The sequence below is a fragment of the Mya arenaria genome, chromosome 14 (genome assembly GCF_026914265.1).
Source record: "Mya arenaria isolate MELC-2E11 chromosome 14, ASM2691426v1".
NCBI classification, from domain to species: domain Eukaryota; kingdom Metazoa; phylum Mollusca; class Bivalvia; order Myida; family Myidae; genus Mya; species Mya arenaria.
This window is the reverse complement of record NC_069135.1, coordinates 13841445-13858261: the sequence shown is the minus strand read 5'-3', so window position 1 is coordinate 13858261 and position 16817 is coordinate 13841445. Positions and strand designations below refer to the sequence as shown.

At 36.1% G+C, this 16817-nt stretch overlaps 1 protein-coding gene across 3 annotated transcripts in view; it reads left to right on the top strand.

Annotated features, from left to right (window-relative positions):
- The window catches only part of LOC128217052 (cortactin-binding protein 2-like), a 42161-nt gene that overhangs the window by 6114 nt on the left and 19230 nt on the right, over positions 1-16817 (top strand). For all 3 annotated transcript variants that reach the window (XM_052923897.1, XM_052923896.1, XM_052923898.1), the window contains 7 exons: positions 1855-2094; positions 2431-2538; positions 5221-5343; positions 6153-7163; positions 13733-13859; positions 15351-16200; positions 16560-16684. In XM_052923897.1, coding sequence (XP_052779857.1) covers positions 1855-2094; positions 2431-2538; positions 5221-5343; positions 6153-7163; positions 13733-13859; positions 15351-16200; positions 16560-16684 — 2584 coding nt within the window. The remainder of the gene's footprint in view (positions 1-1854; positions 2095-2430; positions 2539-5220; positions 5344-6152; positions 7164-13732; positions 13860-15350; positions 16201-16559; positions 16685-16817) is intronic.

The following is a 16817-nucleotide window of genomic DNA, read 5'->3' as shown; positions in this document are numbered from 1 at the left end:
TAATACCATATTTATCAGATCATGTTGCTGCCAGGAAGGAAATATTTCACTTAATTCAATAAACATTAATCCTAAAATAGTTAATTACAACAATACATGGGGAAGTAAAATCTTGACAAAGTCATGTTTCTTCATTCTCATACTTAGACATATTTACCATGTTGTGCATATGCCATATAAACGTTTCTGAAGATGTTATATAGATCATATATATTGTTGCAACTTTGCATGTAACAAATATACCTGTTCAAACTTAAGTGGCCATATAAAGGATATTATATAGTTACTTAAGTGGAATGTACATGTACAGTACTGTATTACATTTATTAAACTACCTGTGTTGAAGTTAGGACTGATGTACATATAAGCTTTGCCTGACGGAAGCCATCACTTCCAATTATCCACCTAGCCTACAATACTTGCCTTCTTGGTTACTGTTGCTGGTTTATTATCCCCCGCCTTGAAAAGGCATGGGGATATAGTAATGGTAGGCGCGATTCCGTGCGTGCATGTGTGTGTGTGTGTGTGTGCGTCGGTCTGTCCCACATTCATTTCTTTGCATCTCCTCTTACATTTCTCATGCGATTTCTACCAAACTTTCACAGATTGATGACTATAATAGTGACGCAGCGCATATTGTTGGGCTTTCGCGATTCGACCATTTTTGAAAGAGTTATTGCCCTTTCTTTATTTTACATTTAAAATTGGTTTCTTCGCAACTCCTCTAACGTTTATGACTATAAAGTGACACAGTGCATATTGTCAGGCTTTTGCAATTTGACCTTTTTTGAAGAGTTATTGCCCTTCCTTAATTTTACGCATTTCTTATGTTCCTGAGAAACTACCCTTACCATTGATTGACTTTCGTTACAAAAAATGTCCCCATGAGGCGGGGGATATAGCTGTCTGTGACCGCTCTTGTTTACAATGTATGCCTAAGATGTAAACTAAAGTATGAACTAATGTATTAAGTGTTTTGTACCGTGAAATCTGAGGCTGACTGTTCAGCTTCTTCTGAACTATCAGGTTTTGCACTGCAGACATTTGCGTACTATATCAGATATGTTCATACACTCAAAGACCTGACCATCATAATGATTATAAACATAACAGCAGGAAGGCGTTGTTTCACACTTGTTCAAAAGCTTATTCTTGTGGGAATGTTTTGAAACCCTATCTGCCTACAGGTGTAGTAGTAATGGTGTACTCTTGATACTATTAAGACCTGTTGCTACTGGCATGGTGTCAGGAGGTGCTCCAGTAGGCTAGAGGTTATTTACGGAATGTTGATTCCTCCGACATGACCAGCTGACAGTGGCTGTCAGCAAACAGCCATTTCTTAGGCAGCTTCCCATTTAAACATTAGTGCTGAGGGTCATTAATCACCTGTATTGTTGTCTTATATGCCAACATTCGTTCATTTCCTGGGAGGATTGTTAGATATGATGTTAATTTATCTTAAATGGAACCATGTTAATGGTGGTAATGTAACTTGAGATTCTTAAAAATGAATCATTTTACATGTTGTAGTTATCATTTTCTTGGTCACTCATTATGTATATACCAACAAAAGCCATTTTTAAGTCTTTGATGAGTTATACTTAGATCATGTCTTGACATAACCTTTGATACATATAAACAGATCCCACATAACCTCAAAATATTCTTGATCTAGTTTACCGACACTGTTAACTAGTTGCTGGATTCTTTTATTGTATACAAGCATATTCCACAGTTTGTGCACCCATCTTCATTATTGCTGTTGTACAATCAGTTCCTTAAACATAATACACTTTATACAATGTACTTAATGTTAATAACTAAATAACCAATAAAAAAAATGTTTGATTACAGGCAGAGAAGGCCAAGCAGCTGCTGTACCAGGCCAAGTATGGGCGGTTTGGGCTGGGTGACCCATTCTCTGCGATGCAGCGCGACTCGGACAACATGGCTGACAACACTTTCGACGAGTCGGCTATTAAGTCAATGTATGACAACCAGCTAGCCCAGCTGGAGAACCTTATCGCAACCCAGCGGAAGGCTCAGATGAAGATGCGGGAACAAATGTTGTCTGCGGAGAAAAAATACCATAAGGTCAGGCTTCTTTAAAATATCAGCTTAAAGCTGTTTATTAACAATAACATATGAATAGACTGGTGATGGAAAGAAGTTCAAACATCAAATATGCATTTAATTAAAAGAACAACACTTATTTTTAATGAAATTGTATTTTTTAATGTAAATTTTAAAGTTTAATATGCTTTTCTGCATACATCTTACCTGCTAATTGAAGTCTTCACTTTAACAGTGTTGTCTTGATAAATGAGCTGTCTGTTGTGGTGTAAGGTGTAAGATTTGTTTATTTTGTGTCTTCAAGTTATCATAATTATTAAGTGTGTCCTGTGTATTTTTGTCCATCCGTGTGTACAGGTGTCTGCTGAGCTGGAGGATGAACGTCGTAAGCATGCCCAGGATACAGCCCAGGGGGATGATGTAACTTATATGCTAGAGAAGGAACGAGAACGACTCAATAAAGAGGTACTGAATATACAGGGCTTTTTCTGCCCATTTAGAGAAAAAGACCATAAACATTTTGGGAAAATTAACGTCACAAAATATGCCTGAATTTAAAGTTAAAAGAATAAGCTTTTCCGTCTTCAGGAAATAGTTAAATATAAGTTTCTTTCTCTTTCCAAGGACCTGAAACGGCTGAAATATCAATCCTTGGGGTGTAAATATCTCACTTAATTTTTAAGGATGACACCCATCATGTTGAAAGGGATAGATTTACATAATTTTTATTTACTTTTGATTGGGATTTGTATCCTATATATTGCTTTGGGAATTGGTCTGATAGTCGGACCTGTTGGTACTAAAGAAAAAGCCCTGACATACATTAAACTTGAATCAACTTATATAAACTCTTTTCCAAAACTTGCTTATTTACCAAAATGCATTTTTGCCACTCAACTTAAAAGTATTTGTGGCTTACTATGACAGTTGTTGGTTAAATTTAAGTTATCTTCAAACGAAACCTTTCTTACAAAAAGCTTAGCACAACCTTGTCACCTCCATCTTGCTGTTTCTGCCACTAAACCCAACCCTCATCCAAGGTTTTTTTCTCCACCATTTATGGAATAAGGCAGTGATTTTTTTGGGGGAATTATTTTTATCGCCTGTGCCTTGCAAATTGGGAATAAAAGTTGACTTTAGGAAAAATACAAAATCAGGCCAAAATAGCTAATATAGTGGTAAATATTAGGGATGGCAACGAGTAGTAAAATTGGTACTTGAGTACTCAGACAATCTTCCGATCGAGTACTTGGGTACGCGATTACTCTGATAACTTGAATTGGTTTTTCATGAAAGACAAGTTTGTGTATACATGTATCGGTCATGTACGTACATGTACATTGTGCGTTGATCGTAATATTAGCCATTTCATCTTTAAATAAGACTTTCATTATGTACTTTAACAGAGAAATCAATAAAAAGAAAACAAATATTGTTTTATGCTTTTAATTTTCATTTCATTTTTTACGTATATATGTACTACAATATAAATGGAAAGTAAAACTCAGATCATATTCGAGCGTAGAGATGATAGATACTTCACTCAATGATGAATAACATTCAGAATTACAATAAATGAATATTATTTATAAATTGTTTAGTTGTTACTCTACGAATTTCTATTTATAATGACAGTTTTTCAAACTGAAATATAGTTGTTTTCCTCATTAATATTCATTTTTCCATGATTAAGATATCCATCAATTGTGATAATCATTGCAAAAAAAACGCCCATTTAGGAATCATTGCACGTAAAGGTTGTTACTAATTCGCTCGTCAACTTCCATTGTTTGGTGAAAACACACTAATTGGTAAACAATACAATTCTGTAGGAGATGTGCCACTATCAAAACTTCGCTAATTGACATCGGTGCTATTTGCAAATAAGGGCCCTTTGTTGACAGTTTGCAACTATCCCAACAACTGTCAAATAATTTATAAGCGTCAATTGCGTACACAGCGGGGATTAGAGGGGCCGTAAATTGTCCGCTTGGAAACACGAAAGATCTGATACTTACGTCTGTTAATTGTGAATTGGGTGAATTTTATAAAAAAAATAATATTTTTTTTGAGTACCCGAGTAGTAATTTGATACTTGGGTACTCAGACGATTAATCGAGTACTCGGGTACTCGTTGCCATTCCTAGTAAATATACATGTTCTAACTTATGTATGCAATCATTATGCTGTGTAAGTATTGTCAAGATTTTGTTTATATTTCAAGAAATTCATGGCTTTTTTTATTCATTTACGTAATCTTCATTAATGAAATTGGGAAAAAAATATAATATTTTGGGGAAAATGGACATTTTTTCGCAAGGGGAAACTGCCTTTAGAAGGCAGTAAATTGCACCAAAAAAAATCACTGTAAGGCCTAAAAAAAAAAATTGTTTGGTTAGGGTTACATCCTTTTCAAAAATAGGTAGGGTAGGTAGGCTTTTTTTTTTAATTTTTTTTTTTTTATTAGGCTTTATATAAGAATGTCATTTTCATCATTGGAGAATGGTGTTAAAGTTATCTTCTATATAAGCAATTAAGGTTTTAAACTACATGTTGAAAAGCAAAAAAAAAATAATAAAAAAATATATATTTTTTTTTGTTTTCAAACTGACTATAAAAACGTTAGGGTCGGCGCCTATTCCTTAGGTAGGGTCGGGTAACCCGAACCAAATGTATTTTTTTTTTAGGCCTAAGGACTTGGCTTTCTGATTGGGATAACATAACTGTTTCTATATAAAAGAATAGGTTCTCTACCATATATAAACAGTTTAGGAGTCCAATTTTTCTATCAAAAAAGAAAGAAATATATATTTCTTTTTTTGAAAACATATATATAAAATTGTGAATTTTGTTTCACATTTTGGAAAGAAACGTCTATACATGTAGTTGTTATAATATACTATTGAGGACGGGGCCTAATTTCGACCCCAAATTTGTCAGGACAATATCAATGTCATTTGAAGTCTGATCTGTTTATATTTATGAGTTACTCTTGCATTTTTTTAATAATGTATATTATTCACAGGAATGGACATATAAACCATTTTGAGTGAGAAGGGGAAGACGAAGAAAAGGGAAATGAAGAAGAAATTGGAGGGGGAGGTTGCCAGCTTTCTATGGGTGATAATGTTATATCTTGTACTGCAGGTTGATTTTGAGAAGGGGAATACGAAGAAGATGGAGAAGGACCTAAAGAAGACCCTGGCAAGTTTGGAGGAGGAGAGAGCCAGCTCTGGCAAACATAAGCAGGTGGCCCTCATGCTCATCAAGGTATTAACATGACACTAAAATAACCAGGTTTTTTGAACAGTCAGGTCAGCAGGATGAAAGTCAAGGAAGTTGTTACCAATACTCAAAAGATTTGATTCTGTGGCAAGGAATTATAGTAATGAACTGCACATGGAGCAAATTCATGTGAAGTTGTACGTGATGGCATTAGGGGTGTTTAGGGGAAAGGTCATTAAAATCATAAAAATAGAAAAAATAGTCAATAACAGGGTTAGGAATAACACATTTAGATATCTGAAACCTGGCTCATACATGTGAACATATCCTGTGGCTGGATACAGGTCAATTAGTGTACAGGAAATGGGAAAACAATTACTTAAGAATGATGTGCGATAGCAAGCTGTAGGAAGTATATGGGTGGTGATAGGAACAAGGTCAATGCATGTATTAAGATAAAACATAAATACATGCGCCGTACTTCAATTTAAATGTGCCACAGTTCCTAATTGCAGTAATTCAAAACCTTGATTTTGTTGCTTGGGAGCATTTCTATTTTTTTCATTTTTCAAACCTTGTATGCTTGAGTGTGATAATGTTATAACAATAATAATGAATTTTGGTGGCATTTTAGTCAGATTAATTTCTGAGGTCACAAAATATTAGAATGTTATGGCCATTTTGGCCTTCATCAGGGTGTTTACACCAATTTTTTTATAAACTTGGCTTAAGTTCAAATTCATTTAAGACTTTAAAGAATTTTTAATAAATATCTAATAAATCATTCCAAACTGTATTTTCAACAACATGTTATGACAAAATATACTTTGTAAACAACCCTGTCATATTTGTAGGAGCGTAGAAAGCTGGTTGAGCGTTATGTGGCAGAGAAGGAGCGAGCAGATGAGGCTTACAGAGTATTGGCAGAGGAGAGGAGCAAATCCATGAACATGGCGGAGGGGCTTGTACAGGAAAGTAAAAAGTCGCTCAAAATGGAGGCCACGATGGAGCGGCAGGCCAGTGAGTTTGATGTGGAACGCGAACAGTGGAGGAATCGGCTCCAGCGAGAGGAGAACCGCAACAAGGACCTCTTAGGCCAGGTTGAGCAGTTGTCCTGGCAACTGGAGAATGAGCATAAAACTAAACCTGCTGGGTCTAAGGATGCTGTACATACTGTTGAAATTAAGCAAAATGTGTCAACACCTCAGACTAGATTGTCTAGTGAAAGAACAACAGGGTCTTGGAGTCCAAATACTCAAGCTAATGTGTTATCTAAACCTGGAGGCAATATTGTGGAAAGGGAGGCAGGTCTGTCTCCCAGGAGCGGAGGAGAATTTAGTGTTCGAAAACGTGATAATATGAGATATGCAAGTCCTCAAACAGTGAGTATTGATCGAGGACATGCACAATTCAGTGACTCAGAGGGTCGTGTTGGCCCCGTAGGGGCAGTCTCGGACAACAAACTAGTCATGGATGCCCAGTCAGGTCACAAACTCAGTGTCTCCGTGTCTGGGCCCACGGTAGTCAGCAGTGGGGGAAGAATCTTGGTGCACACCAGCAGCCCAGGAATGTCCTCAGGTCCAGTCAGCCCACGTAGGATGGTAAATGTCAGTCGGGGAACTCCTCCTCCCATCCCGCCAAACAAACCATCGTTCCCTGTGACCACCGCGAGCGTGTCAAAACCAATCCCCTCTACGCAGAAACAGTCAAATATATCGACCACCCTGAACAAAGACGGGCGTATGGTGGGCTCGAATGTGCATATACCTATCAGCGTGGTTCACACTTCGTCTGTATCAACCTCATCCAAGGCCCGCGCACCCAGCCATGAGGGCTCGCCAGCCTCATTACGGAAACCAGCTCAGGTTTGTGTCAATGCTAAATAACCAGAGCTCAGTTGCCAATTGTTCAAATGTTCTTCCCGTGTGTGAGCAGACTTTACTGTCATGTTTGTTTATTGTACACACTATACTTACAATAATTATTTTTTATTTACCATATGCGGTTCGTGAATTTAGGTTAGTTTAAAGCTTGTTAGCTAGCATTTTATAGGCTAGTTTTCTTTCTAAGAGAAATTGTTGATGTATTTTCATAGCCTTTGTGTTATTGATGTCAATCTCAGCATTGTCCTGGTGCAAAAATTTTAATCTTGGCCATAAGGCTAAAACCATTCAAGATAAATATTCAATGAACCTACATCTCATATGGCAGGAGACAATATGCACATGTATATCACGGCCCATAATACTGGCTTATATAATTGTAGAGTTATTCACTTCATTGGGAAAAAATCCTAGATGGGCGTTTAATCGGCAGCCTCGTTATTTCATTTTTGTATACAAAAAAAGATTTATATACATACTCTTGATTAATGCCAATGTTTTTGTCACAAGTAAAAACAGACTTCCTGTAAACTTGTGCTCTTGATGGACTGGTTCTATAAAACACATTAAGATTTATGAGCCACTATGTACATGTTTACCTGAGATTTTGATATGGTATGGTTTATGATTGTGTATACTCCTGTGTTTTTCATCAGAAATATAATTATTCATACTGACAAATCATCGATGTTAATGCAGGTGTAGGATCAAGCCCTTTTATTTAACTATTTTTTATTGGATGTGAAAATGCTTAATGTGATGTCAGATCAAGAACATGATAGGGTTGTAATATTTTTAACTTGCATAAAATGTGTGCTAGCGTGTTATTTACATTGTGTTTGTTTTAAAATCGGGAATGCTTTGAAGTGGAATGTTACTTTTCAATCATGCAGAAGACAGTAATGATAATGTTACTTTTAAGTTTACAGAATTTAGTTTTTTTTAATATAAAAAGATAAGGAAAACTGGTGATGACTTATGTTTCAAGTGTAAGTATACATTCTGTGAATTGTGTATTACCTGATAATGAAGGTTAGTGAGGGTCAAATGGTTGTTTATGTTTTACCTGTCACTTACATATGCATATATTTAATTTGTGTATAAGTGTATAAATATTACATGTTACATGTAAACCCAATATTTGCATTATCGAGCCATTTTCTTGCATAATTGTTTATTTTCAAACTTTGTAATTTATTTGGGAGAGGGAGTGCATGACCATGTATAAGGTATGTGTAATTGACCTTCATGTACATGCGTTTTAACAGCTGATTGATCATACGCTAGTCCTGCCACGTTGGGCAAAGTTGCAATAAACTTTTGTGTAATATTTGTATACATACCATATTGAAACAGTAATAAAGCCTCTAGCTGAAACAATAACTGGCTCGCTTGTGTGTTTTACTATTTGAAGATGTTGCCTTTGTTTCCTTGTTTATTTAACTGTTGACTTTTATTCTTTTGTTCTATGTAGTTTTCATCAAACACCGCATCTGTAATAAAAAACATGACTTGGTATGGAAAGAAAATAAAAAATAAATGCACTTTATCTTTGAATATTATAATTAATGAAATTTAGTATAAAGATATTAAAACAAGAAGTTTTGTAGCTGGAAGAAGGCTTTACATACCAAGAGAAAACTAGATATTAAAGCTGAAAACCATAGCAACACTATACATATGAAATATCTTTCAGGCCAAGTAGCAGAAGCGTTAAATTTGCCTGCAATGAGAAGGCAGTAACAAAGTTTATTTATATAAAATAAAAATAAGATTTTGACAGCTTTACTGACTACTCGTTAAGAAGATTTCAGAGCTCTAGGGGGCTGCCATTTTCCATCATTTCATTCCATCATGATCCTGGTGAGTGGACTGTGGTTGCCATAGTAACAGTGTATGGTTGTCATAGTAACAGTGTTGTATGGTTGCCATAGTAACAGTGTTGTATGGTTGCAACAGTAACATTGAATGGTTGCTATAGTAACAATGTATGGTTGCCATAGTAACACTTCTGTAAGAGTGCTGTAGTGCATGTTTTTATCTTGTGTCTCACCTGACATGTAGGCTACCATGGTCTGAATATGTCCCTTCTTGTGATATTGTACTTGTTGTATTTACCACATCTGCTTTAGTTTAAAAACAATAACAGTGTAAGGTTGTGGTGCGAAATAAAATGTGTCTTTGAAAAAAAAACTTAAGCATATGCTGCATTTAACAAGAAAAAATACCTTGTACAATCTAGCAAGAAGGGAAAAAGTTCAATAATGTGTGCATCTTGTGTTCCTTATTAATGAATGTGTTAACAAGGAAGTGTTAGGTTGACTTGTACATTCTGTGTTATCAAACTTCATGATTGTATATGAACAAATGAATCTATTCAATACAATTGTAAAGATCAAGATCTAGTAATCTGTATAAATGTACAAGTATGTAATCTTGCTTGGCATGTGCAGTTGTCTGTAACTTTGTCACTAAAGTTTGTGAAAATGATCAAAATATTCATAAAAATGTAATACAGCCAAAACCTACAGTCAACCTAACTCTTCTTTGGAACAGTCCACTACCTTCATTTCTGTATCTTGATTTTACTTTTTAGTAGCTCATTGATCTGATAAGCAGTCTGCTTGTTGTCTTGTTGCATGAACTAGATGTGCATTTCTGTGATACTGTGAAATCATTAATGTTCGTGGGACATTTATGTTCGTGGATGTTGTGGGTTAGGTGATCCTTGAATTCAAGATCCCACGAAATATAGACCCTTTATTCACTTTTTCAATTGCCTTGTTATGTACATTCTCTAGTATATACTTAACAGAGGTTCTCAGTATACAGTATGCAGACGATTTAGGATCGCAGTTTTTGATAAAAAAAATTCAAAAATGTAAAACCACGAAATCAAGTTCCCATGAAATTTTCGGAAAACCACGAAATTTCATGCCAACGAATATAAATGATTTCACAGTATGTTGATATACGATACCTACTGCATAGTTGATGCATTTGGCATGTAGTAAACATCTTGTATCTTGTTTTCATTGTAACTCTTAAGCCTGTTGTCTTTCCTTCCATTAATAATTTTTCTTGATCATGTTTTGTAGCAGTATTGTTCAATTAAAAACTTTGTATATCTTTTGTGAGTTCTGAAAATAATAATCATTAAAAAAGATACCTTATGTAAATATGGCATGAATTTCAGTGATTTAGAAATAAATTGTCATTATGAGAAAAATATGTCAACAGCAAAAAAATATATGGGATTTTTCAAAATCTAATGAGATTTTGTCAAAATTTGTCAAAGACATTAAAAAAGAAATTCTAAAAGAATAATATGGAAAAAAAGCAAAAACCTTTGATAAATATTAACACAGTGATATTTTTAATTATGATATGGTCCACAATGTCTAAACCAGATAAGAATACATGAAAATCTCATCACTTTTTATGGGATTTACCACTTTTTATGGGATTTTTTTTGCATTTAATGGCCAAATGTCTGAAATCTCATGGGGTTCCAAGTCACTGGAGTTTGTACATGAATCGGTCATTAAAATTTGACTTTTGCGTGGATGAGCCTTAATTTTTACACGATTGCCTGGTATAGAAATTGTCAACTCAGCTCTGCTATATAACATTTAGAATTAGCATGAGGCAAATAACACTTGACCAGTACAATTTTGGCCATGGATGAATCACATAAAAAATATAGACTTAAAGTAACATAATTACCTTATTAAGGGAAATTTTTCAGAAAACTGTTTTGCAAGACTGTCTCATTAGAAATATCTTGGGTAAAATGCTGTGTTGAAGAAATAGTTGAACCAAAACTTTCTCTGACATGCAATGCTATAACAGATTTCAAATGGATTTTTATATTTTATATTGACATTTTTGTATGAAATTCACTTTAGACAGGTTGACAAGTGACATAACAATCATATGGTTATTTTCAACTAGTAACCGATTGGTTGATTTCACATGAAATAACCAGTAACACTGACCAGTAACATACTGGTTGGCTACTTTACATATATGAATACATGTAAACCAAAACATTCAATTTGTCTATAGAATTTTATGATATGACAGAAGAGTTGTTGTCAGGGTTTGACACTAAAGGGAGGGAGGCTGTGTGACACTAAAGGGAGGGAGGCTGTGTGACACTAAAGGGAGGGAGGCTGTGTGACTTACACTTAAGTGAGGCTGTGTGACACTAAAGGGAGGGAGGCTGTGTGACACTAAAGGGAGGGAGGCTGTGTGACACTAAAGGGAGGGAGGCTGTCTGACACTTGAGGGAGGCTGTGTGACACTAAAGGGAGGGAGGCTGTGTGACACTAAAGGGAGGGAGACTGTGTGACACTAAAGGGAGGTAGGCTGTGTGACACTAAAGGGAGGTAGGCTGTGTGACACTAAAGGGAGGTAGGCTGTGTGACACTAAAGGGAGGTAGGCTGTGTGACACTAAAGGGAGGTAGGCTGTGTGACACTAAAGGGAGGTAGGCTGTGTGACACTAAAGGGAGGCTGTGTGGCACTTTAGGGAGGGAGGCTGTGTGACACTAAAGGGAGGGAGGCTGTGTGACACTAAAGGGAGGCTGTGTGACACTAAAGGGAGGGAGGCTGTGTGACACTAAAGGGAGGGAGGCTGTCTGACACTTGAGGGAGGCTGTGTGACACTAAAGGGAGGGAGGCTGTGTGACACTAAAGGGAGGGAGACTGTGTGACACTAAAGGGAGGTAGGCTGTGTGACACTAAAGGGAGGCTGTGTGACACTGAAGGGAGGTAGGCTGTGTGACACTGAAGGGAGGTAGGCTGTGTGACACTTAAGGGAGGTAGGCTGTGTGACACTAAAGGGAGGTAGGCTGTGTGACACTAAAGGGAGACTGTGTGACACTAAAGGGAGGTAGGCTGTGTGACACTAAAGGGAGGCTGTGTGACACTAAAGGGAGGGAGGCTGTGTGACACTAAAGGGAGGGAGGCTGTGTGACACTAAAGGGAGGGAGGCTGTGTGACACTAAAGGGAGGGAGGCTGTGTGACACTAAAGGGAGGCTGTGTGACACTAAAGGGAGGGAGGCTGTGTGACACTTAAGGGAGGCTCTGTGACACTAAAGGGAGGGAGACTGTGTGACACTAAAGGGAGGTAGGCTGTGTGACACTAAAGGGAGACTGTGTGACATTAAAGGGAGGGAGGCTGTGTGACACTAAAGGGAGGGAGGCTGTGTGACACTAAAGGGAGGGAGGCTGTGTGACACTAAAGGGAGGCTGTGTGACACTAAAGGGAGGCTGTGAGTTCATGACTCTTTAATTTAGGCCAGGACTCCCAAAGGTCAATGCTTTTTTATATCTAAAAATTGTTTGAATACACAGTAAATATTGCTAAAATAACTTTTTATTATCAATTTCATTAGAAATGATATAACACCTCTTTTTCTGAATGACTATGAATTTGTTTTTACTCTTGGCCTTTCAATGTGGACTCGATGTCTGCTTGATTCTCTTGTCACTGTTCTTTGTTCTATAAGCTGCCAACTTTCATCACAATCTAGCGAAAACAAATGTGTATAAGGCAGTTGCTCAACTTGTGTAATATAACAAACGTGTGTACAATATTGTATGTGTATATGTACTTTGTATTCATGACTTTCTTGCGCATTCGTTGATGTTGATTATGTTGCAGCATTATGATATGGATCCTGTTTAAATGAAAATGTCATTATATTGTGATGATATGTTGAAATATGTTCTAACTTAATTTCTAGCAAATGTAGATAACATCTTATTATTAATATTTTATCAATCTAACATTAAACATGTCTTTGAAAATCTGTTTTAAATGCTGCAATTTTACTTAAACACTAATTCTAACAGACCATGAAATCTCTGAAGACAAATTAAAAATAATTTATGAAGATCACAATGTAATTTTTCTTGGCATATTCATAGCCATATCAATTTAAACTTGGTTTGTTCTTTAATTGATGTTTGCATTATTGCTAATGTCACGCGTTTGATGTCTACTAGAATTGCGTTTAAATTTCACTCTAACAGATAGACCGTTTTGACAACTGTTTAATTTTTTGTCTTAGAATGAGCCAATTTTTGCATAAATATCTAAGAACCAGTGAAATAAGACTGCTGACAAAAGATCAGATCGCAGTTTCTGATATTTGCGTTCAATAATTGATGGATTTAAATTGCAGTAAAACTCGTTTTCTTGAAGTTGAAGCGTTAGTAACGCTTTTAGCCACAAAACTTCGGTTTTCGAACGTTAATTTTAAAGGCTGCGATCTGATATTTTGTCACCAGTCTTTTATCACTAGTTTCAAGATATTTACGCAAAGATTGGTTCATTCGAAGACAAAAAATATTATTTTGGTCGAAACGGTCAATCTGTGAGAGTGCAGTTTTAAGCAAAAGACTGATAATAGTGTTTAAATACAATACACAAATATCTCATAACTTTTTTAAAGAAATTTTCTGATTTGATGGTTGTTGTATTAAGTGTTTTCTGGCTAACAGCATGGTAGTTGACCCGCTCGCATGCTTGTCCCTTTCAGTTTGGTGGCGATCCCCCCTCCCCCACCCCCAACAGTGACCTACTTAACCCACCCACCTCTGCCTCCTTTGACTTTCTGGGTCAGGAGATGGCTGACCTTCAACAGCTGCTTGTCTCCATGGTGACAGGTAACCATAGCAACCACATGTTATCTTGCAAAATTTACCTTCTTCAGGCAACCTATGATATGATTAAATGCAATGATATGTTTAACTCATAATGAAATGCAACAGACTATGTATCAATGTATAATTGTATTTGTATAATCATCACTAGTACATTGAATCTTTCTATCTTAATATTCAAAGTTACTTTTTCGAAGCATATCTAGAAGTATATAATGTTATCATAACCACATTTAACCACCCATATTTCAGTCAGATTTTGAAAATATTCTCTTGCAAATAAATAAAACCAGACAGAACAAGAAGAACTTTTTCTGCATTATGAATTTGTGAGTTTGAAAAACATGCTAGATGATTTTTAGGTGTTTTCAAACCATTTTTCATTTACCAGACAACACATATTACTCATAACTGAGATTGGATTGAAAGGTAACATCATGTTAACCAACGAATGAAGGAATGTTTGCATTTATTTATTAATTTATTCGAGCCTTTCCAAGATGACAATATTTCTGAACAAATCTTCTGATCATGTACAAGGTCCTCAGAACTAAATTATATCTCTTATAAGTCTGATCTTATTTTAAATATTCTTAACATGAATAGTAATTGAACATTGCAGTAATATTTTAATGATTTTTATAATGATATCCCGCTATTGACAGATCAAATTAAGCAGCTATCCCAATTACTGATACCTACAATATTTAACTTAAGGATCTAATTATATACCGGTAATCATCTTGAAAAGGCAGCCTGCATGTTGAGTTGGCTTTATTTGACAAATGTTTACATTTGTTGTTACCTTTAACATTTCCCATTAATACAAATTAAAAGTGACTTATTAATGTTCTTTTTGTTGTGTACACTTCATCAAAGACCTTCTCTCATAGAATACTATACAGTCTTGTTAGTGCCAGGTTGGATTCACGGCTAAATCAATCTTTTCTGTCACTGGATTGCCTATAGTGTCATATTTTGTTATCAAATGTTTACAACTTCCCACTCTGTATTGCGATGTGTTTAATGTGTGATGATGAAATAATTCCCAGAGCTATAGAAACATACACAGATGAAAAATCTGCAACTTCAATCCTACTGTGCATGAATCACCAATGTATTGAACATGATTTGTGACTATTGTATTACACTTGGATATCCATGTCTGAATGTTGGATGATATGACAGCAATATACACAATAATGTATGTATGTGCTTTGGCCTTGCTTGTCTGTGTTGTACAACTATACTGGTAGGAAATAAATCATTCATATTACAATTATATTCTACCGTTATATTAGATCAAGTTATCATTGGAATTAAATTATATTCTAAACTCCAGACATTCGTATAAAAAAATATGTAAAATACACTATTATTGTATATCATATGCTTCGATTTTGTTCATGTAGTTTGCTTTTTCTTTTCTGATAAAAATTATCTAAGAATTATTTTTTTGTAGAAATACCTGACAATTTCCTTTGTTTCTTTCAGTATCTACATATTCGTCTGGAGTAGAGTCCGCGAGTGAAGTAGATAGTGTGTGTTCATCATCAAAATCAACATTCTCATCTTCATCTCTGCCTGACAGCATGACATCATCAAATTCTGCGACATCACCTCCTGTGGAGAACATGACACCATCAACGTTAGTGACATCACATCCTGTGGAGAACATGACATCATCAAAATACATGACATCACTTTCTGAAGGCATGCCATCAACTTCTGATTCAACCACATCAGTTAATGACAGCATTAAATCTCATTTAGATGAAAGCATGAAATCGAAGAACAAAGGATCAGCAGGCACAACTTCTTTGTTATCTGCAGACTCAACTTTGTTTTCTGAAAGTCATTTGAATTCTTTAGTGTCGTCACCTTATGTGCTTTCAAAACATTTTCAAACAAGTGATTCAGAACAAAAGGCCAAAGCATTAAGTGATAGTTTAGATAAAGACCCCAAACCCAAGACTACATTTTCTACTGTCATATCAGTGGTGTCAACTTCTAGTTCATCATTATCATTTAACTCACCTCAGACTGTTAAACAACCAACAGCATCTTCTGTATCCAAACTGTCTCCCACTGATTCAAACCAGTCATCTGTGATAAATCAAAGCAGTTCTTCTACTGAGTCTGTCCACTCGGCTGGTATGGCAGCCAATACCCCAAGAGTTTCAACTAGTTCTGTCAGTCTGTCCACACCACTAAGCCCTGTTTGGTCCCAGAATGAACAGTTGAAGGGAAGAAAGACAGGAGACAAGGCCCCTATATCAACTGTTGTCAGGGTGACAAGAATGGACCAGCAGAATCAAGATATTCCTGCTTCACCTATACACAGGTACATGTGAAGGGCTCTTGACAAAGCAGTGCATAAGAGTTTTCAAGGATTATATTTGCAGTCGATAAATGAATTGTTTTGTAGTATACACATCTAGTTCAGATTTAAGCCAGCACCTGTCAATTTAACTAGGCCACTTCTCTAGTTACACCTGTTGTTTATGCACTTCTCGATTATGAAATGCAACTGTTTAGAAAAGTTGGTTAACCAGATTCATGTTATAATGGCCAGTTGATGCTGATTGCCTGAATTGAATGTACAAGCAATTTGAAAAGTAACTTCAATCACAATTTTCAACATTTTATTTTGTTTTTTGCTCTGTATACAATTGACATAAGCCTATTCATTCTTCCCTGCAGGTATGCCTCCCTGGGTGTGGTAGATGCCCTGAGGAAGCTGATAGTTGACCTGGAAGCCGATGTCAACTTGCCCATGAAGGACGGAACAACCCCCGCACACTGTGCTGCCAAGAATGGACAAGAGGGTGAGTATTTTGGGGTGGAGAAGGGAACAGTTGGACTCGTCAGTCTTGCTTCATAGATACACACATATAGTTAATGGGCATCAAAGAGTATAGCAGCATCAAACAACTCACTTCATTCCAAAAAAACCTACAC